Here is a 27,679-nt window from a genome sequence, read left to right as displayed (position 1 = left end):
AAAACACATGGTCTTAGCTTTGGCATTTTATTCAATTCTCCAAAAAGGAAAAAGAACTACACTGAAATAGAATACATAATTACATCATCCACTCAGGCATAACTTACATTCAAACAACGAGTCTTTTCAGTGTTTCCCCTAGGTTTATGGCCCAGTTAATGACAGCACTCAATACAACAACTGATGATTTATTTGAACTGTTGAAGGGCACATTGAACTAAACCCGGGAAAATGTCTTCTTGGTTCGCTCGATGTGTGTCTGCACATCTGGGCGGAATTCGGCTGTGCGAGGTACAAAGTGCAGAGAATTGTAAACGTGCAACCACGTAGAGACAGAAATGACACGCTGTCGTGTACATAAGATGAGACAAGACAAGGCTATTTAGTTTGTTTAATAAAAGAATAAACTTAACCCTTACCCTAGGGAAGGTAACGTTAAATGACCTCTAGAGCGCCCCCCTAATTTAGTGGTAGGGGAAATACTACTTTTTAACATATGACATATCTGTTACTCTAGAGGTTTCTTTAAATCTGTATAAAAATCATATATATATATACACACTTTACATAATTATATTACTCACATTTTTTTTTTCATACTTAATAATGTTTAGGCAACAGAGCATAAATACACTGCAACTTCTCATTCAATGAGAAGGTGTGTCCAAGCTTTTGACTGGTAGTATACATTAAATAAAACATCCAACTACTTGATGTACACCGCTGTTGGTCACTTTCCAGCTGAGCACTCCTGGAGGCAAGTCATCTTCCACTCATTAAACAACGTGCAGAAATCTCTGTAGAGACGAGAGAGTCACGTCGTTAAAGGATCACTGGCTGCTGTGGAGCATTTAAAGCTGTTCGTTCTTATTAGAGGAAAACACATACTGACTGACAAGCTGCTGACCTGTATGAAGTGGACGTTGTCTTCGGTCTGGGAGATCTGCTCTAGTTCGGCGTTTCTCCTCTGCAGCTCGCTGATTTCTTCCTCCACCTGTTGGATGGTCTCTTTATGTTGTGCCCATGCCTCGTTTGGGTATTCTCCAGGCGGGCCTGCGCAGTGCTTGATTGTCGCAACTTTGCTCAGTCTCTCTTGAATCTCTTTCTCAAGTATCGCCATTCTTTGTTTTAGTTTCACCTGCGGGAATACGTTGTGTCAGCACGGACCAGACTTACATGTGACAAACTACGAAGACGGCCGATGCAAAACAGACCTGCTTTTTCGTCTATTAGATTTTAAGACCTTTGGCACACTTGGATTTCCTTTTCAAAGACACAATGTAATTATTTTGCAATCCGGATCAAATTAACTGTGGACAAGACATTTATGTTCATGTCAATCTAATGGGCTTTCCTTGATTCTCATGATTAAGACCAGATGTTCCTCAGAAGTTGCAGCTTATTTTGATAGAAATCATATTTACATTTTCCTTTGTCCTTTTTTTTATGTCATGCGAAACTTGTTTGACCAAATAAACATGAAACCGTGAATACATATGCGAGCAGATTTCCTGCCAGCATTGGAAGGAGAGACCCTGATAAGTTCCTCATATGTGAAACAGCATCTGCTGCAAAGTCACCGACACTTTTATGAGGTTATACTGTTTTACATTTAGTTAAAACACTGAAATACTAGTTCTTAAGCTTGTGGTCAGAGCAGCCAAGTCTGTAAACCCAGTGTTTTTATATATTGCTACAAAACACATTCACTCACCTTTTTCTTTGCAGCTTCCCTGCCAATAGAAATAATGTGATGGCCCCTGTGCTCCGCGTGGGAGCAAAGGGTGCAAATGCACGTTTGGTCACTCCTGCAGAACTTGTCTAACTGCTTCCCGTGCAGTTTGCACACAGAGTCCTCTAGGTTCTTCATCACACTGATCAGTAGGTGGCGCCCAAGGTCTTCCTTCTGGTAGTGCGGCTCCAGATGTGCGGCGCAGTAGGAAGCCAAACACACCAGGCAGGACTTGACCGCCGGCCGTTTTGCCGGGCAGAAATCACAAGGAACCTCGCCAGCTTTCAGTGGCGCTGTTGCATCTTGCAGTGGCGGGTTTGTTTTGAGCCGCGGCCTGGTGGGGAAGAACGCCCTGCAGACGGGGCACTGACAGACCCTGTTGATCCTCCAGTGTTCCCCTATGCATCCCAGGCAGAAGCTGTGGCCGCAGGGGAGGGAAGCGGGCTGGGTGAACTCATCCAGACAGACGCAGCACTTAAGAGGCTCCGACATGAGGTCAAAACGGAAAGTCTTTGTGTGTGTGTGTGTGTGTGTGTGTGTGTGTGTGTGCGCGCGCGCACACGTGCATGCATGCATGCAACCTGGGGCCTGATTTGGTGTGGGATCAGCAAGCAGGTGGGACAATGTATTCCACTGACTGCCCAATAAAGTTTACCTGTAAAGAAGGCAAAGTCTTATATTAGCACACAAATAAAAGAATTCCCCAGTGATTTGGTCCAAAATAATCAGACCGCACATTCACTAATATCACGATATGGGCTGTACATGATACAATTATAATGACATGATATTATCACGATACTGTCATATAATACCGTGATACACTGCCATGATACAATATAGTAATATTACAAGACATTATCATGACACAATATTATCACCATTATCACCATACAGCATCATGACCCCCCTTCTTTAACGTCCTTATTTTGGTTTTATGAACTTACACATGCATTCCGACTGTTACCCCCACAGACCTCAACTCAAAAATACTCTACAGCCAATACCAAAAATATCAATTCATTTTTGCAATTTATAGAATAAAAATATTGGCACTTGCCCGCCACGCAGTAATACAATATTGCCATGCAAAATACTGCGATATGCGTTGTATCTTGTAATTATGAACAGGGGGTCCGTTTCACAAAGCAGGTTCAACAAACTCTAAGTCTAACCTGACTTGATCTACTCCGAGTTAGAAAACTCCGAGCGGATGAGTTGGTTTAATCAACTCGGAGTAGTTTCGCCCGGAGTTAAGCGCGTGCGCCACAATTCTAAAAAGCCAGCATCAATGGAGCCCCGATTTGACGATTTCACCATGGCAACGGGGAAGCGGAGGGCGACGAAATGCGCTGATACGGCGAGTTTCAACACGTTTTTAGAAAGAAGTGCAACACTGCGTGGGAGAACATTGCTGCTCGGGTCATTGCGTAAGTTTAAATGTAGTCCTTTGCAATCACAATAATATCACTGGGGTAACCTGATTGAATGGTAGCCTATTCATTTATTTCATAGGTGCAATCCTGTGGTGGAGAAGCGCACTTGGCAGCAGTTTAAGATGAAAGATAAAAACATTGTTCAAACGGGTAAGACCTCGGCATGGAGGGACCTCATTATGATCATGTTTTACACAGTAAAGTAGATATTAAGTGGCTATTTGACTGAGGTTGTTTTATCCCCAACATAGTCCGTTTTCACACACAAATGTCTTCTCATCTCTATCATGTTCTGTTAAATTAAGTCTGTTTAAACTAACACAGACTCAGCCAACAGAAAGGCAGGTGCCCGTAAAACGCCCCCAAGTGCCTTTATAAAATGTAATGGCCTATAGATATTTTTTTAAAGCCTATTCATACAAATATTTGTCTTTTTTTGTTTTGTCCCAACAGATTCTGATGGTACCGCTCAAAAAGATAATTGTCTGGAAATGCTAAAAAATATATGCGCGGTCTGACAACATCTCCCGACGAATATTTAATTCTCTGCGCAGTAATGCTGCACCTTCATCCACGGGGTCGTTGTCAAAAGGAAAAAAAGTCGCCTCCTACTGTGCCTAACGGACTTCCGCTATAGTAACTGACTGTATTTTATTTATTTATTTTTTTAAACAGACGGCAGAATAAGGCTACGCCGAAACTCTCCTGTGACTGAATGAATGAAAGAGGAAATCAAATGGTGTGCGGCTGAAAGAGGGCGGAGACAGAAAGAAACTCGAGATTCGAGAGATTCCTATAGCTTAAGTTACCTCCCTTTGTGAAACGGAAAACTCAGAGTTTCCCCTCAGTTTTCACTAAACCGGCTTTGTGAAACGGGCCCCTGGTCACACAGGATGGACTGACTGAACTGCTTATTTGTGAACAATAAATGAGTAAAAGTGTGCACCTCAGTTACAATGTGAATGTAGCACTAAGGTCATTTCTGTTTCTTTGCTGATTTAAGTGAGAGGTGTACATATACTCTTTATCTCCAGCTATTAATCAGTGATTAAAGGATTTCTAAATTTGTTACAATTATTAGCAGAATTTACATATAAACATACATTCTAAATGTCTAGTTATTGAAAATGAAACCAACACAACTTCAACCCACGTAAAGAACCCAAGTTCTTGTAAATGTCAACACACACTTTGGCACCTCCATTGATCGTGATAAACCAAACTTCACGTTTAAATCTCACATTTAGATTTTTTAAAAAAAATGTAAATACATAAACTCACATACCTTTTCGTTTGCAACAGCGCGCTTGAGGCTCTTACTACTACAATTATCAGTTGCTTCCTCTTTGAAGAGAAATAGACACACTGCCAGGAACCCAGCAACCCGGATGGACTATCGTTTCCTTGAGGCTTGTAAACAGTTGACATATGTACTTGAGAAAGTTTACTCACAACAGCTCTGCTCAAGCTCCATAAAAGGGCAAACGTTTACCCTGTCATCCTGTTGTTGGTGTTGTGGTGAGGACCCAAGTGCAGGACTAAACAAAAAAAATCAAACAACAAATGCATTTAATGGAAACAAAGGCGATACGAAACCAGGGAACAACATCAGAGGGTAACATAAACCTTGTGACAGGGATCAAAGACCCGCCTATATGTACACATACAGCTAAGGCCTGACAAGACACAGGTGAGACGCATGAGGATAATCAACACAGGTGAGACCAATAAGCAATCACACATGAGGAAGCACAACAAAATCAACTACTTAGCAAAATAAAACAGGAAACACAAGACAAGACACAGACAGACATCAAGGCAGAAACACGAGGCACGACAGACAGAAAGTTACGAAACTAAACAAAACAAAACAAAACAAAACAAAACAAAACAGGAAACTCAAAACCATGATCACAAAATAAATGACAGAACCATGACAGAATGTGCTAAGTGATGAAGAGTTTAGAAGGTCATGCATTTCCCCCCAAACATCAAACAGTGTAAACAATAGAATAAAATGTGTATTTTTGTTCCAGGTTAGCTAAATTAAGCTAGGCTGGCTGATAGCATGGCTGGCTAACTAGCTTTCTACTTATCACAGAGTTGTTTAGTCTGTTATTAGTATTAGTTCATAGGGTTGCAGGTTAATACACAATATACATGATGTCATGAACAGTTAGTTTAGTTACACAGATACAGCTGTTTATTTCCTTCAATTTCAAACCCAAAAATAACAAAAGCAAAAGTTATTCAGCTTCACAAATTCATTATTTTAATTCAGCAGGAAAACTGCATTTGAAAAAAGTGTAAGAAACAGATTAAAACGTGTTTTCTCTGTTCTCGTTCAGCTAACTTTAAATAAGCTGCCATCGTTAGCATGGCTGTCTAACTAGCTTATTATATGCCACAGAGTTAATCATCTTAACTAGTTTAAAAAGGATAGATATAATAGGAAGGGGAAACATAATGTCATGAACAATTTAATAGGTAAACAGATACAGCTGTCTTAACAAGCAGTGTAACATCCGTGAAGTGGTTTTTCAAGTCTATTTTCTTCCACTTTAAACACAAAAGTTGTTGCTGTGACCCAAGTTTAATATCACACTGCAGTATTTAACAATGTATTTTAGTCAGGTCATCCTGAACTAACTTGCTTTACTCTCAGTTTTACCCTGTTACCCTAAAGGTGCATATTTAATTTCTCAGACAGAAATGTCAGTCAACAAACATAAAGGTCTACCTAGAATTTGCTGATAATATCTCAACAGATGATGCGTAGGGGGAAAATAACTGTTTTGTTCCTGTCTTTATCCCAGAATTACAAAGAAAATTAATACACACTCTTATTTGCATTGAAAACTATCTATATGACATGAGAGAGAGGCAAAGTAATGCGACTACCACAGAAGGACAAATCTGAGTGAAATATCAGTTTTAGAATCGTTCATCTCTGGACTTGTTGACACAACCTGTCTAATGACGACTTTCTGTGAGTTTTGAACTGTTTTATCTGAGACCATATTGACCTGACCTTATTGAACTTGTAGCCTACGTATAGCCTTAGATATGTGCACTGTCAGGTTGCTTTTTAGTTCGTTGACCGGGGTTAATGACAGTGAGGAAAGCTTACACATCTCTGATAATTAAAGGTTCTGATTTCTTTGCTTTACTGTACAGATAAAAGTATGGGAAGAGTTTCCCGGTGAAAGACTCCCTTGTGAAGGAGTAAATGTGCACCTTTTCGTTCACATCGTAGAATGAGACTCTACCTTCCTCATAGTCCACATAAACCCCTACATTTCTTGGTCTGGGACACAGATGGAGAACTATGTAGGATGTACTTTTAACTTCATAGCCGAACCCTCTCTTTCTTATGGCAAAGAATCCATTTTCTCTTTTCAGAGCTGCTGTCCCTTTTCTGTCTACTGTCTCTTTTGCAACACCAACATCCCAGTCGTTTCTCAGGCCCACTTGGACCTCCCAGTAGTGTCGGCCAGAGGCGAAGCCCTTTGTCCCCAAAATGATGGGAAGACGGAACTTCTCTGAGTCGTCATCAGATGATGAGGTGACTGTGCTTCTGCGGTACTTCAGATGGGTCCCGAACATAGTCACAACAAGGCCGCTACCACCAATGGATGTGTTAAAGGTCACCGATTCTGAGAAAGTCCATGAAAAACTTAGGTGACAGAGTCAGCTTCGGCATTAATAAATGGAAAGTAAATTAAATATGATCTCACCTTTGTATTGTTTCATTTTTGTCAGCTCTAAAGGGGTGAAAACAACAACAAACACAGTTATGGCGAACGCACAACACAGAGATATGACCAGGTCGAATGCAGCAGATACTTGATGTACCTGTGTTTGTCAGAGTTTTCAGCTCTGCTTGAAAAGTGTGCACAAGATGAGACATGGCTCTCCTCACTGTCTGCACGCAGAGGTCTGAGTAAACCTTGATCTTGGACCAGTCCTTAGCGTCTGAGGTGGCGCTTAGAGCCTGCAAAGTCTGAAATGAATCACAGGCACGTGACAGTCAGTGGCAACTATATTTGTTTTGCTAAACCTAATCACCTGACAGATAACTTTGAACAGGATGTGGAAGTCATTGTGGAAAAAATGCCTGAGGGATGGGAGACGCATTGACTCATGACACAAAACATGGAGTTGTCTCGTCTTCCTTGGTCATCTTGCCCTTTGTGAACATGTTAGTGGCTTGTATCCTGTCAGTGTTGACTAACCTGCAGAAGCTGGAGGTGGTCTTCATGTTGCGACAGCATCTCCAGCTCCGCATGCCTTCTCTGCAGCTCTGCGATTTCGTCGCGCAGCTCTCGGATCACGGCTTCATCTTTGTTCTGGGACTTCCGGAGCTTTTCCTGGATGTTCGACTGCAGTTTAGTTTGCATCACTTGCACGTGGTTGATCAGAGTATTGAAGAAGACATTGCTGCTTTCAATCTCTATGTTTGCTTTCTCCTGTAACAAAGACAATTGTGCCATTAGCAAAGGTTTTTTTTTTTTTTGCGTGCCTACAATTCCCCCAAATACTCACTCTGTGGATTTCAGAGAAATCTGTAAATTCCTGTATCTTTTCCATTCTTTCTTCGATCATCAGTCCGATCTTTGCTTGTTTAGACTCAATAGTTTCCTAAAATGCAGCATTTTTAGATAATAAACGTGAATAGGCTTGTTGTTCCAGGGCAACAAAACTAAGCTAAAACTGAATAACGTCTTACTTTCTGCTGAGCCGCTTCTTCCTCTACAGTAACCGTCTCGTGGTCTTTGTGGTCTGCCTCGGTGCACAGCAGACAGATGCAGACCTGTTCATCCCTGCAGAAAAACTCCAGGAGCCTCTCATGCTTCTCGCAGATCCTATCGTCCAGATTGTCCACTGGCTCGACCAGCTTGTGTCTCATCAGGGAAGGAACTCTGTGGTGAGGCTCCAGGTGGGCCTCGCAGTACGATGTCAGACACACCAGGCACGACCTGGAGGCCCTGAACTTCATTTCCACACACACATCGCACTTCACTAGCCCCGGTGCATCCGTGACTTCTACGGCCTCCACTTTTCTCCTCTTTATTTGGTCTGAAATCTCCGCGATGAGCGTGTTCGTGGAGAACTCAGGCATTGCATAGAATCTTTTATTGCACTTTGGGCAGTGGCACAACTCTCCATCGCCCCAGTGCTGGCTGAGGCAGGCTTTGCAGAAGCTGTGGCCACATGGTGTGGTGACGGGATCGCTGAAGACGTTCATGCAGATCGAACACTGAAAATGGTCCTCTGGCAGCGAAGCAATGAAACTCAGTGACATTTTGAGAACTCTGCAGGAGAAAATGCAATTTATTCATTTTGCATATTTGTTTTTCCATCATATTTAAAGACAGAAAGATATTTGGAAGTCTATTTTTAGGCTGCCTACAGTGCCAATCCTGACCCGCCCAATGAGTCATTTTCACATGAATCAGCTTGCACATCATTATTCTGCGTTTTTGGTTTTTAGAGGCCTGTATTTTAAAGGAAAACTAGAAGAATTAGCCGAAATAATTCACCGACTCACCAGTCCCAGGACTTCCTCTGCCGACTCCAAAAGGCCTTAACTGTCTCTCGCGTGCAAGACCAGACTCAGTGATTAGATACTGCAGATGATTCAGCACTCATCTCTCACGAGGAAATTCATTTAAAAGAACCCTGGGCTGCTCCCATCACTACGATGGGCGTGGTCAAGTTACATCACTTTGCTGAAATGAAACTCAACTCAGGAAGCAAGAAATAGTGACATTTGGACATGTTTAAGTAAAATATTTATTGTTGTAAACACTTATAACATACAGCCTCCGTCACCTCCTTCCTTTTCAGTGGTTTTTCAGTATTCTTATGTTGTTGTTTTACTTTCCATATGCACATTATATATCTCATCTTCCTTGTTGTGGCTTTCAAGCCTCTGTGAGTCTTGTACATACAGTAGAATTGTCAATAAAGTTGACTTGATTAAACTAAACCCTAACATGCAGTGATGAAATCAGTAAAAACTTTTGAACTCATGCAATTAAAAGAATACCTCACTTATACCAATTTTTATCATTTTTGTGTCTGTGCAGTGCATATGAAGCTAACTCCACAAGCCTGTTAGCTTAGCTTAGCTTAGCTTAGCATAAGGTCTGTCTTTTTTCCCCAAATCAGACTAAGTAAGGTGTTTTATTACTTTCGTTTCGACCACTGTATTTTTTTTCAACATGCCCATGCATTATTCTTACATTTTTGTTTTAATACCAATTAAACAAACATGACATGAGATATCCATTAGCTTAAGAGCCTCTTGTACTGTAGCTTTGTACTATGTGTCACAATCTTCATGCTAATGTGTTGTTATCGTCTTCTAGCTCAAGCTTTCCATTTAACTCATTCATGAAGGCTGTAAGGCTGAAAATATATCTAGCACAATGTCAGACCCTTCTTCTAATTACTGTTCTTGTTTGACATTTGTTACCTTTGCACAGAACTAGACAGGCTGTCTAATCCGACAGTCTTTATGCTAAGCTAAATTCCTGCGACCAAAATGGCAGCTCATACAAAGACAATAAAAAAATGATTATATTACATGTGCATAGAATGTGTATGTGCATACATAGAATTACAATGAACTGGGTATGGCTACAACAAAGAACTGACTGTACATTCTAATGTGTGTTTTGTGTAATGATCTAGCTCTGTTTTATGTGGCTTTTCTCATTCACGGGACATATTGCGATGGTATCGGAGGCTTTGTCGCAGCAGTACAAGTAGAAGAAGGGCAGAATCTTCTCTGTGAAGGTATCCTCTAACGTGTAAATATGAGTCCGAGCTTTCACGTCATAGAACGACACTTGCCCCTCCTCATAGTCCACGTAAACACCCACTCTCTTGGGCTTAGGGTCGAGGGAGAGCTGTAATGGTGGGGACGTTGATATGCGATACCCATGGCCTTTCTTCATGGCCAGAGCCCAGTAACCTTGGGTGGTGCTTACAGAGATCCTGCCCTTTCTGTTTACAGAGGACTTGGCCACCCCCAAGTACCAGTCGTCCTTGTCTCCCACCTGAACCTCCCAGTAGTGTCTGCCTGAGGTGAATCCCTCACGGCCCAGCACTATGACCACGGTGTCAAAGCGGTCAGGGTGGTCTGGGAGGTCCTGCCAGGCCCCCAGGTGTCTCACCTGATGTCTGTCCTGAGACAGTTGCAACCATGGGTTTGCTGTGTCTGGGTCCAGAGTGATGTCCACTGAAGACGCATAACAAAAACGAATTAATCATAAATTTCTATGATGAAAAAAAGAAAATAAATGCAAAAAGTGAGAAACAAATTTACCTGAATACTTGAGAATCTTTTTGATCTCTGTAAAAATAAAAGGACACGGCATTCAGCATCTCACTGTTAAGACAAACCCAACTTTTAGAAAACACACTGATCAGGCATATCATTATGACCACCTTCCTAATATTGTGTAGGTCTCCCTTGTGTCTCCTAAACAGTTGTGACTCATCAGAGAATGGACATGGGTCTTCTGAGGGTGTCCTGTGGTGTCTGGGAACAGGATGTTGTTAGTGGGGGTCTTTGGATGTTATGGGTTTAGGAGAGGGGCCTCTGTGGATCATCCCACACATCAGTTTGGGATCTAGTGAATCTGGAGGCCAGGTCAACAACCTGTGCTGTTTTTCATGTTTTTTGAGTTGTTCCTAAAGTGTTTTGTGTGTGTGTGTGTGTGTGTGTGTGTGTGTGTGTGTATCAGGCTGCATCCTGCTGGGCATGGCTGCTGCCATCAAGGAGTGTCATTGCAGTCACTGTGAAAGTCACCCCCTTCATCCTATCCTGGCTAGACAGGAAAGCAGCCTCCTGTCACTGAGTTGCATTACAGAGCGCTTCAAGAGGTTATTCATCCCCACCGCCATTAGAATACATAACTCTAACTGTGGCTAACAGTCTGGCAGATTGTACTGTCGCCCATCCGCACACAAGACACTTTAGCTCAATGTTTTATTTACTGTATTTTCCATATAAACTGGGCTCTAAATTGGCTCTAAGTGGACATTTTTTTGCAAATTGTACTTGTACATCATTTGTATCCTTGTATCTCTTGACTCTTGGACAAAATAATTTCCCTGCAGGGATCAATAAAGCAATCTTGAATTAAAGGAAATCGTACCAATTTCAGACAGTTTGTCAATCATCTCATTCAGTGTTGTTTCCAGTTTGGACACGGATCGTCTGATCAAGCCTACACAGGTGTCAGTGGGAACCCTGGTCTCAGACCAGTCTTTAACTGATGGGGCCGTGTTAAGTCCTGGGAAGCTCTGCAGAAAGATACACAGCATAAGACATGACTTAATATCCATCCTTTTAATGCATGCTTTGGAAGGCAATAGTAGTGTTTGTTTGAACTTCAATAGTTACTAGGTTTTCTTTTATTTCTTTTCCTTACCGAACATACATATTAGACTGGGTGAGTCCAGTGTGTTTCAACTGCATTACAGTGCAGAACAGATAGAGGTCACTGTTATTACAGCATTATATTATTACAGCACAATGCTCTGACTTTCCCGTGTTGATTTTCCATAATTAGCCTCTTTAATATAATAATATGTGCACTTCATTAGGCAAACACTCAGAAATGTCACCAGCAGCATCAAATGTGAATGTCACTCACTACACCCATGGGTGGATTTGGACTCAAGATCAACATCAACATTAAAGCATTTCAGTGTAAAAGCTCAAATAGGAAATTTGCATTTAAAATTTGACATTTAGCCTAACTCTCTCTGACCTTTAAGAAGTTAATGTGGTCGGTCCGGGCCACGTTTTCCAAATCTGTATTCTTCCTCTTCAGCTCAGCGATTTCCCGCTCCAGTTCGGCGACGAGGCCTTCAGCCCACCTCTCCGTCTCCCTCTGCTTCTCCTCGATGATCAAAACCAGCTCGGCCTGAGTCCTCTGGATGGAGCGCACCAGCTCAGAGAAGACCTGCGTGTTCTCCTCAATCTCTCTCTGAGCACTGGCCTGAAAACACAAAACAAATCTACATTGAATGCTACTGTCTGTGAACATTATTTGTGTTGTCTACATTTGATCCCATGACGACTCACTTTGTTGAGCTCCACAGATTGTTTGATCTCCTCCACCTTCTTCACTCTGTCCTGGATCATCTGCTGGACGTCTATCTCTGTCCTTTTCAGCTGCGCCTGTTTTGAAATTTCATTTCACAGAAACGAGGCTGATGATAGACTCACACATGATGATGTCAAATAAATACACAGCAAATTGAGAAGAGTTGAATTCTTGGTGTTAAACTAGACCAGGGGTCGGCCGCATGCGGCTCTTTCGTTCCTCTATTGTGGCTCTCTTGTAACATTAAAATAAAATGTATTTAATTTTTGTCACTCAAAATATACGTCACAACTGCAGACTTTTGGCACCCACCGGCAGGTTCAGCTTGCTGTTTATTCAACTTTTGGAGGTAAGCCGACCGTGGATAAATCCTTGTTATTTATGCATAAATGCAATTTCTTTTCCTCTGTAGCAGTTCCTTCATTTCGTAAATGCAACACAGTATAGGCCTAGCAGATGAAAACGATATATGCAGTGTTATCTTCATTTTGCAGAGGTTAGCATACATGCCTGGCCTCACTGTAACATGGAAAGTGAGTAACTGCAGTAAACGGTACGTTTGGCTTGACGTTTTGTCTGAGTGAGACGAGTCATGCTCTTTGTAACCATAGATATAAAACGTGATAAGATGATGCTAATGGTTCAGAGTTGCTAGCTAGCGTGCTACAGTGGTGCTAACGCTACACTGTGCCTTACTGGCACTACCTTACCTTACTACCTTTTTTTAATAAAGTTTATTTTCCAAGTATTTTTTGTAGGATTATACAAGAATTCTATTGGCACCTTTTAAATGTTATGGGGGTAACACTTAGTTAAGAAACGGTCCTCTGAGAGAGTTAATTGCTAACACACCGGTTGGTGTTAGGCAGTGTGTTAAATTTAAGTACAAAAAGAGTCAAATTTAAACTAACTTAGTGTAAAGGTACCAACACTCGAAAAAGTGTTAAATCAACACTCTGAGATGTGGAGCCATATAAACAATTTAAAAGTGTTAAGATCAACTCTTACTGTTAGTTTTAATTTGGGTATGCTGATTTTACTGTGTACTTGTCTGGATTTTCACGTAGTTTAAGTCATTTTGGAATAATTAGGAACAGGGCAAGGGTCTGGTAAAAAATTTTCTTGCATGTGGTCAGTGTGACCCTTTCTTTTTAAGACCTCTTAATGTTTCTGAACATTTATATTTAGATTGTCTATGATTATCTTATATGTCTATGATCACATTGAAATGATAAATATGACTAAATATTGACCGCTCAGTTGTGAGCTTTCTTCAAGCTACTTCAGGCAAAGCAATCAAACCTTATGCGGTATATTCCCAGGACCAATAAACAGGAATAATAAAGGACTGTCTTATCAACCTCACCTGATATGCTGATGTCCTCCCACCATAGATTGCTACCTCATATAGTTAAGGAACTTGCTGTGCTGTTACAGCCTTATTTGGTGTGATTTGACCAGAGGGTTATATTTGATGTGTCTACTTGTGCTTGTATAAAAATCAATTTTGCAACAAAGGTTTGTGAAATGGCACTTTTCCCTCATTGTCTGTCTTATACAGTTTCTTTTCTATGCTCAATGCTGTTCTACCCCAAATAAACTTTTCACCAAAGTTTAACCGGTATATTTAGATGGAAGCCAGTGCGGGTCTCACCTTCTTCTCCATCCATTCTCTCTCAACAGGGACGGTGTAGTGTGCCCTGTGGTCCGTCTCGGTGCATAGGACGCACACACAAGTCTGGTCCTTCTTACAGAACAGCTCCAGCAGCCTCTCGTGCTTCGGGCACATCCTGTCCGCCATGTTAGCAACAGGCTCTATCAGCTTGTGCTTGGTGAACCTGGCGCAGTGAGACTTCAGATGCTCCTCGCAGTAGGAAGTCAGGCACACGAGGCAGGATTTAACTGCCTTCGGCCTGCCTTCACCCAGACAGACATCGCACAGGACCTCCTCCCAGGGAGAGGGTAAGGTTTGAGGAGGTGAAGGAGCAGGGATTTGAGGTGAGGGCGGGGGTGATGTTTGGGGCAGGGGTGGTGGTGGGGCTTGAGCTGTGGCTTGTGGCGACGGTGGAGGAGACATTTTGGGACCTGGCGGGATTAACGGTGGTAATTCCTCTTGAGGTGTCCTCTTCTCTCCTTGTTTCTCCTTCAACCCCTCCTTCTTTCTCTTCTCCTCCTCTTGCTTCATCTTCAGCTCCTCCAGAAGCTGCTGCTTCTGATCTTTCTCCAAAAGCCTCTCTTCATCCTCCTTCTTCCTTCTTTCCATCACCCACCTCTTTTCTTTGCCCCCTCCCTCTTCCCCGCTTCCCTTCCCCTCCACACCTTTAACCCTGATCTCCTTGAACTGCTCGGCAATTTCCCTCAGGACGGTGTTCACGCTAATATCAGGCCTTTTGTGGAAGGACTTCTTGCACATGGGACACTGATACAAAGGGCTGGTTTTCCAGTATCCCAGGATGCAGCTCTGGCAGAAGTTGTGTCCGCAGGGGATAGACACGGGGTTGGTGAAGACGTCCAGACAGATGGAGCAGTGCACCTGCTCTTCAGAAAGGTTCCCAGTGGTGGCCATTCCTACACGGCGGAGAGGCAGGGTCATTTTCAGCGCAACCTTTGAACGGGACATCAAACCTGCTGTGATATTGAGGTGGCTAAGATTAGATGGGTTGCTATGCTAAACACTGAAAGTTTGTCATAAGGATCCTTTGTTTTCAGATCCTTAAGTACACAATATGCACAAAGAATGACACTGTAGTGCCATCCCATGGACAAATGTTGGAATGGTGACACTAGCATACTGCAGTGTTTTGAAATCAGCCAGCAAATACCAAACATCCATGTCAAGCTAAATTCAGGAGAATTATACAGCCCCTAAAATTACCATGCAGACCTATATGTCTTTTTTCCATGCAAGGGACATTACTTGAACTTCAAGCTAAATATATCAAGCTGTAAGTGAGTTTAAATTATAACACAAGTTCCTCTCTGCTTAAGGCCTAGGTATTCATGACTAAGCTCATCAACATCTTTCCAAAAATATTCTTCTAGTCAGTCCTTTAGTGCTTACATGCTTCATCTGTCATATTCTGACATGCCTAAAAAAAATACAACCTCTTAGCTGCTGTTGAAGTCTTGAACTAAACGTCAGTCTGTTTTACACTGACTGCAAAACAAACAAACAAACAAAAAGTCCTTGGCTCAGGTCACTGCTCCAAAGCAGCCAAACACTATTTAAAACAGAATTACATCAACACTCCCTTTAGAGAGATACCTGTGCACAGAGGAGCAGATATGACGGTTGAGAAATTAAAACACAGGAGGCACAGAAAACTCAGATATACGAGGACACTCACCAGAGAGCAGCTGCCGCACACTGACACATGAGACAGGCCGTGACCACTGCCACCTTCAGCTCCCCCACCACACTAAGACACACCGCAGACCCAAAATACACTCCCCTCCCTCCACCCCCTGCTTTTACCCCAGATACAAATTTATACCCCCTGGTTATGATGGCCCTCTGGAGGAGACCGTCAGAGAATACAGCAGCGCTCCTGCTTGGGTGACACGCACTGACAACAAAACATGCAGAAGTCCTGGAACGTTACAGTCAATTCCATATTTGTGGGGCTTATACTTTTGTTAAAGTTGTTCATAATAATAACTGACTAACATGTGTGCCCATGTCGTACAAAGGTGACTGAGAAAGCATAGAGGGACTAGCTGTCCTGTCTGTGGAAGAAAAGAAACCTTTATCAGTATAGTTTTGGCATTTTCTAAATACACCTTGTTCTAAGTTTAACTCTTCATGTAATAGCCATACTCCTCTCCTTCTGGTTGGTGTTTTGTTTTACATGGTGTTGATATAATGCGATCAGTCCTGTTTCTCATCCAGTAGAGGGTTATCTTCACTACCACAAACACCTGTACGAGTGTCATTTCACAAACTTTAAAAAAACGTCCTGGGCCGAAACATCTGAAAATAAGGGAATACCGCCAATAGAGTGTGCTGAAGCATCACTCTGTCGCTCTCAAAGAAGGAAAAACTCTGTCAGGTTATCAGTGAAAAGGGCGTGTCCGGCCACAAGTCACCTGCTTGACGAGGTCCCTCCTCTAACAGGAAGTACTGTGTTCACAGGTGAAGTGACCGACTAGTTTTAAACAAAAGCTTACACGAGTAGTACAAGTAAACGTATATTTTAATGGTTCATTATAGTAATAGAGATATATGTTTTATGTTTAGCATACTTTTTTTGTGGAAAGTGTGTCACCTTGCTTCCGCTGTGACTTACAGATGCCCAGGCCTATACTTCCTGTTCCCTGTTCATTGTTCATAGTTGGACTAGGGACTTTGTCACAAGAATGGAGTTGGAATTCAAAGATGACTTCTATGACTGGGGAATTTCTGCTGAGATAACGGTTTAGAACTGCTACCACGATTCTATTTTCTTATTCACATGTGTCGCGTAGCTCGCTTGCTTCCAGAGGTTTTCAGTGTTACGGTTAGCATTTACCTGTGTGCAGTTAAACCCCTCTTAAACATGACTGGTCAATGCAATTCTACTACACACTTGACTACAAATGGAAACTACAAATCTTATACTTTTGCAAAAGATTCAGCACATTTCTATGGACTTTTATTCAGAAATTAGTTCAAATAAGTTCAAAACAACTTCTTTGGAGGAGGGAGGGGAGCTAAGGATTTGGGTAATTATTCTTAGTAGGTTAGACTCTTTTGTATCACTTGATAAACTGGTAATATAAAAATACCAGTGTCAACTTAAAGTCAGGTCAAAGACAAATAAATCCCCTCCAACTCAGTTTGCACCTCCACAGAACTTCTCTGGGGGGGAGGTCACTACATGTAACAAGCTGTGACTGATCATCTTTATTGAGATAAAAAAAATAAATAAAAAATACATAACACAGTTCCATGGCCCGTAAAACCATTTTATTTTTTTCTTCAGACACATACTGTACAAAAAATCTATACTTTCGCAAATGTGAACATTTACATCTATTAACGTCACTGCTTTAATATGGAAAGTCGAGAAAGCATTATAGCTGCAGTTAAATATAAAGCCTCAACACAGTGTGAAAGTGCAAGAAGTATAGCTTCACTTTCACTATTACTTTAACATGGACTGAAAAAGCTTTCTTGTTTGTCTAAGAAAATAATCAAAGAAAATAAGATTCCAGTGTGATTCACTTGGTTTTAATACATGAGCTCAGTCAATACAGTTTTTCCTTCGGCAAATATAATAGTATTAGTAGTATGAGAAAGTGTTGTAGAGGGTGCAAAATGGCTGGTTATTTAATGAGACAGGAGATGTGATAACCTGGCTGCCTCAGCTGTGTTTAACAGGGGATATAATGAGAGGAGAGGTGTTTTTCCCATCCTGTGTGAGACAGGGGCTGAAGATTGGATACAGACTCTCCTTGAAGCTATCTGTAAAAGTATAGAGATGCAGGCGCGCCTTCACGTCGTAGAAAGAAATCTGGCCTGCTTCGTAATCCAGGAAGATCCCCACTTTACTGGGTTGGGACGTCAGAATTAGTGGGAGGCGGGACGCTGCCAGAGCTTTGACCTCCCCGTTCTTCAGCCACAGGCACCAGTATCCTCCCTCGGGGTTTAGCTTGATCTCACCCTTGCGTCGGGCTGAAGCACGGGTAACGCCAAGCGTCCAGGCCGTCTTGCGCCCCACGTCCACCTCCCAATAGTGTCGCCCGGACCTCAGAGCCTCCCGGCCCAGGATGAAGAGGGCTGGGCTGAAGCGCTTCGGGCCCTCGTTTTGGGTGGCCTTATGCTCTTCATATCTCACCTGCCGACCGTCATCAGACACAGACAGATGTCTCTGGGCAGTGGCAGGATCCAAGATCACCTCACCTAGAAGAAAAAGGGCAGAATAAGATGATGACAGAATGAATTTCCAATGCACAATCACGTCTGCTCAATTAGCAAAAGCCGGCAATCTTGAATCTTTTCAACTGACTACAAGCCAGTGGTTTGATCCAATCTCTGCTGTGAAGAAGTAGCTCCATCTTGTGGACATTTAGGAGAACTTGACACCATGTTACATGCTCAAAGTGGTCAAAAAAACACCTGCTCACTTCAAGTCACGTATGGTCAAGAAATGTTCAACACAAACCACAGATGTCAACCAAGTTGTTACTCACTCGAGTAGTTCTGGACCTTCCGGAGCTCTGAGAGAGGAAGAGAGAAGACAAAAAGTCAACAAATCATTCAGCTAGGAAGTCAAAGCCGGAGCAGATGGCATGTGTGGGTGGTTAACACGTAGATCTAACCCAGAGCTGAACATGCTCAAGACATGTGCCGCTGCCAGTCAGCTGCCTCTGCAGTGATTCCAAGTGGATGAACTGTGGCATCACCACCATTTCCATCTGCCCAGCCATCTTGTATGCGCCAGTGTGTGAGTGCAGTGCGGTGATGAGTCACTTTTCTATTCCAAAAGTGTGTACAGTGACCTACATATGGCCGATTTGGATTTTGTGCAGGATGTTTGGTTTGTGTTAGACGTGGGAGGCTGGGTTTTTACTCTTACTATAGCTGCACAGAGAAAAAGCCTGATTTACGTGATTTTGTATTGATAGCAACAGCATAAATCACTAAAAGCTTTTGAAATATCTGACTTTTTTAAAAGTATGTCGTGTTTTGGTATTGTTGCATATCGCCCCAATACTACAAGGTTTTTATATGAATTTGTATATCCCTTCCTCTGTCGTATTCTTCACTAATATGTTATGTCGCTGCAAACTCTATATCAACCACTGTGTTCAATCATTCTTTAAGTGCATAGTAACTTTGGCCTGTCGCCCTCACCTTTCCCGTATAGTTTTTTAAGCTCCTCCTGGCACTTGTCGATGAGGTTGCTGACAGAGGAGCGGATGGTTCCCAGATAGAGGTCCGTGTTGATGCTGACCGTGGACCAGTCAGTGGGCTCGGGCGGGGGTGACAGCGTTGCCAGGCTCTACGGGAAGACAGATGTAGGAGATTGTGCAAGGTAAGATGAGATGAAAATTTAATGACGCCCCAGAGGAAACAAAGTCTGAAAAGAACACATCAAACATGATGCTGATGACTGCGCTGTCGAATTTCCATTCCTGTAATGCACAGCAGAGACGGAGCACTCTGTACATTATCAATCTGAGAGAAAACTATAATAGCATCCAGTAGAAGAGAACGTCCAGACAGGCAGTTTTACTGAAGAGACAGCGATGCAGAGTGTTATTTGTCTATACTCTCCGTCTGTGTTTGTGCACGTGAGGCATTATGCCTTCAAACTATGCAGAAAAATTCTGAACCAGCAACTTCAAAGGTGTCTTTCATGTAAGAAGGAACCCCCATTTATTCATGTAAACAGTTTGGGATATGCTCACAAGGGAGAAGCTTGCTTTTGATGTTGTGGCTCAAATCTCCCAGCAACCACAGATGGTGCAGTCATGAAAGTTCTTGGATAATTGACTTTCCTATTAGAAGTAATTTTCACAATAGTAAATAACATTACCATTACTGTAGGTTCTAGGACACAACAGCCTTGTGATTAATAATATAATTCACTGTGTCCTAAATGCATATTAATAGGTTGTGTTTTGAGCAAGTGGAAGCCTCTTAGGCTGGAAAATGACTGAAGCCTGCAATTCCGCTCTTGGCCACTTGAGGCTCCAAAAGCGATTCAATGTCTTTACAGCAGAAATAAACATGTTTTCAGTCTGGTAGAAAAAGGAAAGGAAAAATGAGGAGCAAATGGAGCAGAAGGAGGAGGAGGGGATGAGAGGGGGAGAGAGAGAAGAAGTGAAGAGGAGAAGGATGAAGACAATAGGAGGAAGTCATTTACATAATTTACCTCACAAACTTATATCAGTGCTTTCACGTATGGATAATTAAGAGCGTGGCCACACAGATGAGAGTCCTCAGGTTGTACCAGTACCAAAAATGGGTAAACTTCATTCATCATTTGACAATTGTCGGCATTCATAAATGGACAAATAGGAAGCAATGACGTGTCACCAAGAAACTTTCAACATGTCACAGACTTTGTGAAACAATTAGAAGTCTATATTACCTGAAGAAAAGCCACTTTGTCCTGAGCGTGTGCGCAGGCCTCCAGCTCGTTGCTCCTCTTCTTCAGCTGGCTCAGTTCGTTCTCCAAACCTCTGGCCAGCTCCTGTGCGTGACGCTCGGCCTCGCGCTGCCTCATGGCGATCAGCTCCACCAGCTCCGCCTGACTCTGCTCCACCAGGCGCTGCAGCTCAGCGTACACCTGCCAGCTCTCCTCCAGCTCCCTCTGAGAGCTGGTCTGCAGAGGAGGGCGCGAGAAGTGTCACAGGTACGAATTTAAGTCAACTCTGAGATACCATCACAGAGCACAAAAAAAAGAGATACCATCACATCCTACTCAAACCAAGTCCAAAATAATTAAAGAGAAATCAGCCATATTTGCTTAAGTCCTTGCACATTAAACAGTCAGCTGGTCGTTGGTTGTAGCCTGTAGTGGTGTGTTTAAGTGCAACTTTTCTGATTCAGTCTCAGGTGACGTGAGGCACTTGACATTTACTGTTTATTAACCCTTAATGAGGCAAAGAACATCTTCACATTTTAAATTGCCTTTCAGAGAAGATCAAGGAAACATTCTCAGGTCAAATCAGGGTCTAATGTGGTCTACAAGATCCACCTCTGCATGAACCCTGAGCGTAAGTGCTTTATTAGGTACCACCAATGTTGACAAGTGCCTGAATCAGCACTTATGTTCTAATGGTCTAAATACATGTTCACATTTGTTTTCCACTTAAGGGCAAGGAACCATATATGGTAAATTAATTCATCTTGATTTTCTCCATGGAAATTACAATATTTGAAAAGTTAAACAGTCTTCTGATGTCCTGTGATAACAGTTAAGGGTTAAATTTATATTTCAGTGAGTGCCCTATAAAGGGTTCATCTAGGTTTGCTGTGTCCATACTTTAAGTTATTGCTAAGTAACATAATCCTTCTGAAAGCTTGTACATAAGCGAGCTTTCTGAGAATATGATGCATGTTTGGGTCTTTCTAAACATGTCTATGTACTTGGTAGTGAGTGTCCAATGAAATTGAGAGTAAGGAGATGAAAGATCTGGGTTTATGGTGGAGCGTGTCCTACACTACACACTGATACTGTGGATCTTTCAGCTTCTTCTTCAGTTTTGACCATTCCTTTCCAAGTCTTTCTCTTGTAAGTCCGCCAATTATTTGAAAGCTAAATCAGAAACTGATAGAGTCAGCAGAGCTTTATCCCCAAGGTTTTAGACTTTAAACCCTGACAGGTAAAGAGGACAGTCAGCTATTTAGTTCCTTTCCTTTTTTTACTTTAAGATCTATACTTGTGTTCTTTTTCCGCGTACCGCTCAAGGGTAACATTCCTACAACCTGAAGTGCGTCTCAGTTTTGACATGTTGCGTAAACATCACACCAGCAGCAGTTTTTCCACATGTGTGGAACAATCTTTTGGGAACGTTTGCTCCAACTATTTGTTCTTTTAAATGTTAGATTTCTGCCACTGAAATCAAACCTTCGGTTGCCCTGCACTGTTATTTTTATTCTCTGACTTTAATGTTTTAATGTGATGTTGCTGTTTTTTTTTTCCTCTTCTGTATAATTTTGCCCTTCACAATCTTTTTATAATTGTTATTTAGAGATCCATATAGCCTTATACTGTTTTGAAGCACTTGCAACTTGTGTTGTTGAATAATTTCTTTAAAACCAGCTAGATTCTAACTATTCTGTGTAGCGCTTCAGTTTCACAAATCTCAACCCTTTTAAAATCCATTGTTTTGCGAGTGGCCCAAGAAAAGCCGGTCTGCCACTTGTAAAACTGGACTAACAAGTTCCGTCACCGCCCAGCCACGTACATACAAGAAACCACCTCCTCTTACACAACTTTTCAACTTTACACTACAATTTGGAGGCATCATTTTAACACCACAACAAAAAACATACAATAAATTAGGTGGACAAAAAGACATTAATCATTTTTCTTTCGGTATCTTTATGGCCCATGCACACGTGCAGTCATGTGTTTATACTGTAAACGCACACTGATGTAGACATCCTGATATTCAACCCCATTGTAACTGAACCCTTGTTGTATTTGTTAAATGTCACCAAACAAGAAACCAACAGTAGCAGTGAACCTGGGAAAATGTTGCTGGTCAGAAAGATATATAGCAGATGAAAAAAAAACATCATCTTGTGTGTTACAGTTGCCATTCCATTAATTTAAAATTCAATTTGTTTAATTTTAGCTTCTGAGGATAGAATTTGAAATATATTTCGCCCATAATGTTTTATTCTCACTGCTCTACTTATGAGATTGTTCAGAAAAAAAGAAAAAAATCAAGCATTCTTTCCAGTTTTTTCCTCTCCAGGTGTGTTTGACTACAGTGAGAGACTAGGTAAAAGCAGGTTGTGAGAAGCTGTAGGTAGATGTTAACACTGGCCTCACCGGTTAGTCAGCCTCAGACGTAACATGTTTACACATGAGAAAAACAAGTCACATTCACAGGCTGCCTGTTTTACTACTGTAGAGCATAAGGATGTGGGAAGGATGTGGTGAACCTCCTGCACAAATAGGTTTTATAATCAAATAAAAATAAATATACGTTATGAAGGGTGGTTCACATCTTTTTTTTCTTTCTTTTTTTTTTTTAGCTCAACTGGATCCCAGAGCCACTTCAAGTACAAATAAGGCTTCTGGGAATAAGAACGTTAGAGTGGACTTGGTAAATATTTAACAGGCAGTGTGAAACCATTTGTAACAGCAATGCACCAGACTGTCTAACAGCATGCCTAGATTTACTCTGAACTAGATGGCTGATGTGGGGATTGATCTTTCTGCAGCATCCACTTCTGATAAGATTTAAATACAGAGGACACCCCAAGTATATTTGGCCAATTCCACTCTCATGGGCATCCTTAATGCGATCAGTATTATGTTAACCCTCCTTAAAACTGACGTAAAAACTTAAAACTCACTGTCTCAATTGTCATCTGCGCTCCTTCAGGTGTTTATTGAGCTTACCTTGATGACCTTGATGGACTGTTTGATCTCCTCCAGTTTCTTGGATCTCTCTTTGATCAAATGTTTCAGCTCTGACCTCTTCTTTCCCAGACTTCCCTGTAACGTGACATACGGAAATCCACAAAGGTCTAAATCTTGACAGTTGCACGTCTGTCACAGAGGCATTCAGTTGTTTAATTCAAAGCTTGCAATCGCGACATTTTTTTTCTTATCGTCATGTCAACTCACCATCCTCTTCTTATACTCGTGGTCGATGGAGACGATGTCGTGGGACTTGTGCGTGGCCTCGGCGCAGGCGGTGCAGATGCAGGTGTGGTCGGTGCGGCAGTACGCGTCCAGGAGACGTTCGTGCTTCTTGCAGATCTTCTCCTCCAGGTTGAAAGTGGGTTCAATCAGACGATGAGACGTTAGTGACTTGACCTGGAACGGTGTGAGAAGGAAGCGAAACATATGACATCCACAGACATGATTGCCAATCTAGTTCAAATACCACAGCCCTAAAAGCAAACAAACAAACCTTTTTGTGATGCCTGAGATGGGTCTCACAGTATGACCCGGGGCAGTTCACACAGGATTTCAGTGCCTTTAACTTCCTTCCAATACAAGCATCACAGGGCACCTCCCCAGGCCGGGCGAACTCCCCAGTATCCACCCCCGAAGAGCCACTGTGGCTTGTATCTGAGGCCAGATTCAGCGTGGATCCACGCATTGTCATCCCCTCGGCTCCTCCTCCTGCCACCATCAGCCCCTGGAACTGGGAAGATATTTCAGCCAAGACCCGGTTGACGCTCATCTCGGGTTTTTTGGTGTAGTTTTTCTTGCACATGGGGCAAGAGAACTTCTTGCTGTGGTTCCAGTAGCCCTGCAGGCAGGCCTTGCAGAAGCTGTGGCCACATGGTGTAGAGACAGGCTCCACGAACACCTCCAGACAGATGGAACAGGTGAACTGTTCCTCAGAGAGGACCCGTCCTGGAGAGTTGATGCCTGAAAGACAGAGAGAAATGGAAAAAAGATACCAATTACACCAAATCATAAATTGACTTTAGATTTCTTTGACTCATCCTAGAGGCTCATTTGGGTGACTGAAGGGAGTTACTTTTCGCTTGTTTTTTCTTCAGTTCTTGTCACGCCCAGTTACATCAGCTGAGTTAATCTATAAACCAGCCAACATCCACTAAGGCACCTGTTGGCAAGTCATATTCCAGGCACCCTTAGTTTGCTTATCTTTGCTGTTTCTTGCCACATAATACTTTGAAACCCAGCTCGTCCTTATAAGCCTTCTGTCTTCATCAATGTAATTTCTGTGTCACTGATGCCTGTTCTTCTATGTATCCTAGAGGTTCGTGTCTACAGAAAGTTCCACAACCATAGCACTAAAAGTAAATTACTGCTAATGCCAATTCCTTTGACAGCTTGACTCTGGACGGTTGGTCCTTTGTGTTTCCAGGTATGAAGAAAACCAAGAGACGCAACTTTTGACGCAACATGTTTTCTTACGAAGTTAAAAAATCTTCTGAAGACGTACTTTTATCTTATCCTAATAATGTTATCTTCCCTAAAGTTAGAGTACGGACATAGTTAAAAGAATTTTCATACTTGTGGGTTGTTGTCTTTTTACTTTTAGGTAACACATGACACATGTCAGAGTTATGTCAGAGGAGTGGATGCAGAGACTGCTGTGAAAACACAGATGTAAGGTTGAATTCGTCAGTTTAAATCGTAAGAATGACTTGTTAAAGAGTAAATCCATGTTGTTGTACTGACTCATAGTCTGGTTATGCGCATTTGTTTTGTGATATAAACCAATAGAAAACTTGAATTGTGTCACGAAGAGGCACATTTTTTTTTTTTTTTTTTACAGGGCAGCTGTTCACATGATTTTGTACGCTCAATTTGTTTGAGCACAGTAAGTCTTTTTCTACATCTATAAGAAACTTTGATATGCTGCTTTACCTTTTAACTTTGAGAATCATTGAGGCTGATACTGTCAGCCTCAAATCCAAAATCTGACTTACCACAGCATCAACAATAACAAGGGTACTGTTTAAGGGGTTGCCAGGAGGGAATTTAAAGGAGATGCTGTTAAAGAATGGACGCAGTAAAGAGGGTAAATAGAAGACAAACTTAACATAAATACTGTATAGTGCTAATGGAAGGTGATGGGATCAGTATAAGTTGTTACATTCATGTTTCCACACGTGTTTCACGGGTAAATAACTTTTGAACATGTTACAGCTATCTGCCATTCATTTACATACGCAAATAAAACACACAACCTATCAGGAAGTGGCGGTAAAAGTGTCATTGTGCCCAGTGGTGGGTGGGAAACACGTGAGGAATGCAGAAACTCAGGTTCAAAAGAAAACACAACTCGAGCAGGGAATTTCTGCTGTTCCAGTTCCAGCTCTGACGCTGCTGTTTCTCACTAAATTTCAGTTGAAGCCCATATCAGATTAAAGCTATACTCAGATTAGAGGATTTAAAGTAATTTACAGATCATCAGGTTCACAACACTTAAATAAACGAGCAGCTGATGAACATTTTTTTTCAAGATATACAGATATATACTCTCAACTTTACTATTGCCTTGACACTAAAAGGTGCATTTTCTTTTAGAAAACTGTTAGTTTGTACCTCTCCTGTTCTACATACTGTACAAAAACTGGACTGAAAATAGGATTCACAAAACACAACCTGTCCTACAGCGAAAAGCAGGCTTAAGGAAAAACAACTAAGCTAAGAAGTTAAACTTAAGTAAGAAGATGTAATAAAAAGTGTAACTCACTCATGTTTGCGTCTGACGTGGAGCAGAGCAGTCCTTGGGTTTGTGCACTTTGCTATGAATCAGTCAGAGTCAGGTGCTGATCTCTTCCTGAAACCTGCTGCAGCGGCCCTCCCACTCTCACTGTGACACACCCAAACGTCCACACATGGCCTCCCATTGTAATCACTCTCTGATTTCTATGGCTGTGTAAATATGCAAAGGTCTCACACCAAAGGAGGAGGGATCTCAATAGGTCTTTTTATGAAAAGGCCAACAGCTGCGTGGCCGTTAAACAGCAAAAATAACATGGTGGAGTTAAAATAGGAGTTTCTGCCTTTCTAAAAGACAAACACAAGATTCTTAATCCTGATACTAATCATGCTGTCGGCCAGTTCTCTTCTGCTTTTGACCAGCTCTGTCTCCTCTGACTCAACACCTGTTAACAGGGGGAACTCTGTCCCTGGTTTCACTCCTCCTGCCGAACCATACTGGACTCTGGCTCCATTAAAAGCTGTGAACTCGCTTTTTTAAAAAAAAAAGTCTTTACAAGTATAGGGCAGTCAGTTCTGGCCATTATTAATAGCAGTCTGTCCTCTGGTGTTGTTCCTGTTAGTTTTAAATATGCAGTGGTGCAACCCCTGCTTAAGAAAATCGGCCTCAGTCGCAGTGTGCTGCCCAACTTCAGACATATCTGCAAACTGCCTTTTGTTTCAAAAAGTCTTGGAGAAAGTTTTGTTCCCACTCAGTTATAATCTGAGCATGATGTCCTGGAGGTCCTTCAGTCTGGTGTTAAACATAGGACAGAGTCAGCTTCATTAATTTAAGTTTTTAATGACATCCTCCTGGCATGACTGGTGATTTTGTAACAACGGCCTTTGACACTGTGGACCATCACATTTTAGTGGCCCGACTCAACACCTAGTGGCCATTTGCGATGGTCCTCTGGATTGGTTTAAGTCTTATCTGGCAGACAAGACTTGAGTCTTGCTCTGCTCCGCTGTCATATGAGGTCCCACAAGGTCCAATTTTAGGGCCCGTGCTTTTTTCATTGTATCTACTGCCTCTGGTTTCCATCTTGAGAAAGCATGGTATCTCTTTCCACTGACAACAGTCAGATATACATGAAATTAAAAAGTAGGTAATGGCGTTTGGTCCCAGTGGTGAACCTCTCCCTGTTGAAAATGCCAAGGGCCCCTTGGCATTTTATGTAAAGCCAGCAGTCTCACATTTGGGCTTTAAGATGGACAGTGATCCTATTCTTGGATCGGCAAATTGGTGCAGTGGTTAGGTTCAGCTTTTTTTTCTTTTTACCTTAGACGTCTGGCAAAGGTGAAGCAGGTGAAGCAGTGATGCTTTCCCTTGCAGGGAAAGGAAAAGGGACTATCTGCACACTGCAGATAGTCCTCCCTTGCACGTCTCCATTTGGTTCAGAATGTGGCTGCTCGTCTCTTAACTGGACTACGTAAGAGGGAGCACATATCTCCCATCCTGGCCTCCCTCCACTGTCTGTCTGTGCATTTTAGAGTCCATTTTAAGATTCTTTTATTAGC

The 27,679-nt window shown here is 42.1% G+C and overlaps 4 protein-coding genes across 5 annotated transcripts; all 4 read right to left on the bottom strand.

Moving 5' to 3' along the window:
* Nucleotides 1-13: 13 nt before the first annotated feature.
* On the bottom strand, nt 14-4,836 carry LOC125020165 (E3 ubiquitin-protein ligase TRIM47-like). The gene is made up of 4 exons (XM_047605462.1): nt 4,454-4,836; nt 1,715-2,387; nt 908-1,138; nt 14-797 (listed from the first exon to the last, which is right to left on the bottom strand). The coding sequence occupies exons 2-4, from the start codon at nt 2,306-2,308 to the stop codon at nt 777-779; spliced, it is 846 nt and encodes a 281-aa protein (XP_047461418.1). The 5' UTR covers nt 2,309-2,387; nt 4,454-4,836; the 3' UTR covers nt 14-776.
* Nucleotides 4,837-4,981: 145 nt separating this feature from the next.
* On the bottom strand, nt 4,982-8,812 carry LOC125020191 (E3 ubiquitin-protein ligase TRIM39-like). Its single transcript, XM_047605501.1, has 6 exons — nt 7,898-8,812; nt 7,714-7,809; nt 7,404-7,637; nt 7,024-7,171; nt 6,906-6,932; nt 4,982-6,824 (listed from the first exon to the last, which is right to left on the bottom strand). Exons 1-6 carry the CDS (start codon nt 8,471-8,473, stop codon nt 6,295-6,297), a joined length of 1,611 nt encoding a protein of 536 aa, XP_047461457.1. The 5' UTR covers nt 8,474-8,812; the 3' UTR covers nt 4,982-6,294.
* Nucleotides 8,813-8,946: 134 nt separating this feature from the next.
* si:dkey-46i9.6 (tripartite motif-containing protein 75) lies at nt 8,947-15,739 on the bottom strand. Of its 2 annotated transcripts, none has more exons than XM_047605397.1 (7): nt 15,644-15,739; nt 13,951-14,924; nt 12,275-12,370; nt 11,958-12,188; nt 11,340-11,487; nt 10,505-10,531; nt 8,947-10,417 (listed from the first exon to the last, which is right to left on the bottom strand). In XM_047605397.1, exons 2-7 carry the CDS (start codon nt 14,914-14,916, stop codon nt 9,864-9,866), a joined length of 2,022 nt encoding a protein of 673 aa, XP_047461353.1. In that variant the 5' UTR covers nt 14,917-14,924; nt 15,644-15,739; the 3' UTR covers nt 8,947-9,863. The 2 variants fall into 2 exon arrangements, with proteins under 2 accessions (XP_047461353.1, XP_047461361.1); XM_047605405.1 differs by having other exon boundaries at nt 13,951-14,864; nt 15,644-15,707.
* A 1,487-nt stretch (nt 15,740-17,226) lies between these two features.
* On the bottom strand, nt 17,227-26,255 carry btr12 (bloodthirsty-related gene family, member 12). The gene is made up of 8 exons (XM_047572046.1): nt 26,151-26,255; nt 23,883-24,349; nt 23,594-23,785; nt 23,366-23,461; nt 20,375-20,608; nt 19,132-19,279; nt 18,468-18,494; nt 17,227-18,177 (listed from the first exon to the last, which is right to left on the bottom strand). Exons 1-8 carry the CDS (start codon nt 26,152-26,154, stop codon nt 17,639-17,641), a joined length of 1,707 nt encoding a protein of 568 aa, XP_047428002.1. The 5' UTR covers nt 26,155-26,255; the 3' UTR covers nt 17,227-17,638.
* Nucleotides 26,256-27,679: the final 1,424 nt, after the last annotated feature.

This window comes from Mugil cephalus, chromosome 1 (genome assembly GCF_022458985.1).
Source record: "Mugil cephalus isolate CIBA_MC_2020 chromosome 1, CIBA_Mcephalus_1.1, whole genome shotgun sequence".
Taxonomy (NCBI): Eukaryota; Metazoa; Chordata; class Actinopteri; order Mugiliformes; family Mugilidae; genus Mugil; species Mugil cephalus.
This window is presented reverse-complemented; position numbering and strand designations above follow the sequence as displayed.

What these genes read in the sequence shown, in the direction of transcription:
- LOC125020165 (XM_047605462.1), bottom strand. Translation starts at nt 2,308, where the DNA reads ATGCATGCATGCACGTGTGCGCGCGCGCACACACACACACACACACAC. An exon ending in GGGAAGCTGCAAAGAAAAAG is followed by an intron (nt 1,139 to 1,714) that starts GTGAGTGAATGT and finishes GTATTCCCGCAG; the next exon opens with GTGAAACTAAAACAAAGAAT. An exon ending in ACAACGTCCACTTCATACAG is followed by an intron (nt 798 to 907) that starts GTCAGCAGCTTG and finishes TCGTCTCTACAG; the next exon opens with AGATTTCTGCACGTTGTTTA.
- LOC125020191 (XM_047605501.1), bottom strand. Translation starts at nt 8,473, where the DNA reads ATGTCACTGAGTTTCATTGCTTCGCTGCCAGAGGACCATTTTCAGTGT. An exon ending in ACCACCTCCAGCTTCTGCAG is followed by an intron (nt 7,172 to 7,403) that starts GTTAGTCAACAC and finishes GATTCATTTCAG; the next exon opens with ACTTTGCAGGCTCTAAGCGC. An exon ending in GAAAACTCTGACAAACACAG is followed by an intron (nt 6,933 to 7,023) that starts GTACATCAAGTA and finishes TCACCCCTTTAG; the next exon opens with AGCTGACAAAAATGAAACAA.
- btr12 (XM_047572046.1), bottom strand. An exon ending in ACGAGTATAAGAAGAGGATG is followed by an intron (nt 23,462 to 23,593) that starts GTGAGTTGACAT and finishes GTCACGTTACAG; the next exon opens with GGAAGTCTGGGAAAGAAGAG. An exon ending in AGTCCATCAAGGTCATCAAG is followed by an intron (nt 20,609 to 23,365) that starts GTAAGCTCAATA and finishes CCTCCTCTGCAG; the next exon opens with ACCAGCTCTCAGAGGGAGCT.
- si:dkey-46i9.6 (XM_047605397.1), bottom strand. Translation starts at nt 14,916, where the DNA reads ATGTCCCGTTCAAAGGTTGCGCTGAAAATGACCCTGCCTCTCCGCCGT. An exon ending in ACCACATTAACTTCTTAAAG is followed by an intron (nt 11,488 to 11,957) that starts GTCAGAGAGAGT and finishes ATCTTTCTGCAG; the next exon opens with AGCTTCCCAGGACTTAACAC. An exon ending in TGACAAACTGTCTGAAATTG is followed by an intron (nt 10,532 to 11,339) that starts GTACGATTTCCT and finishes TTATTTTTACAG; the next exon opens with AGATCAAAAAGATTCTCAAG.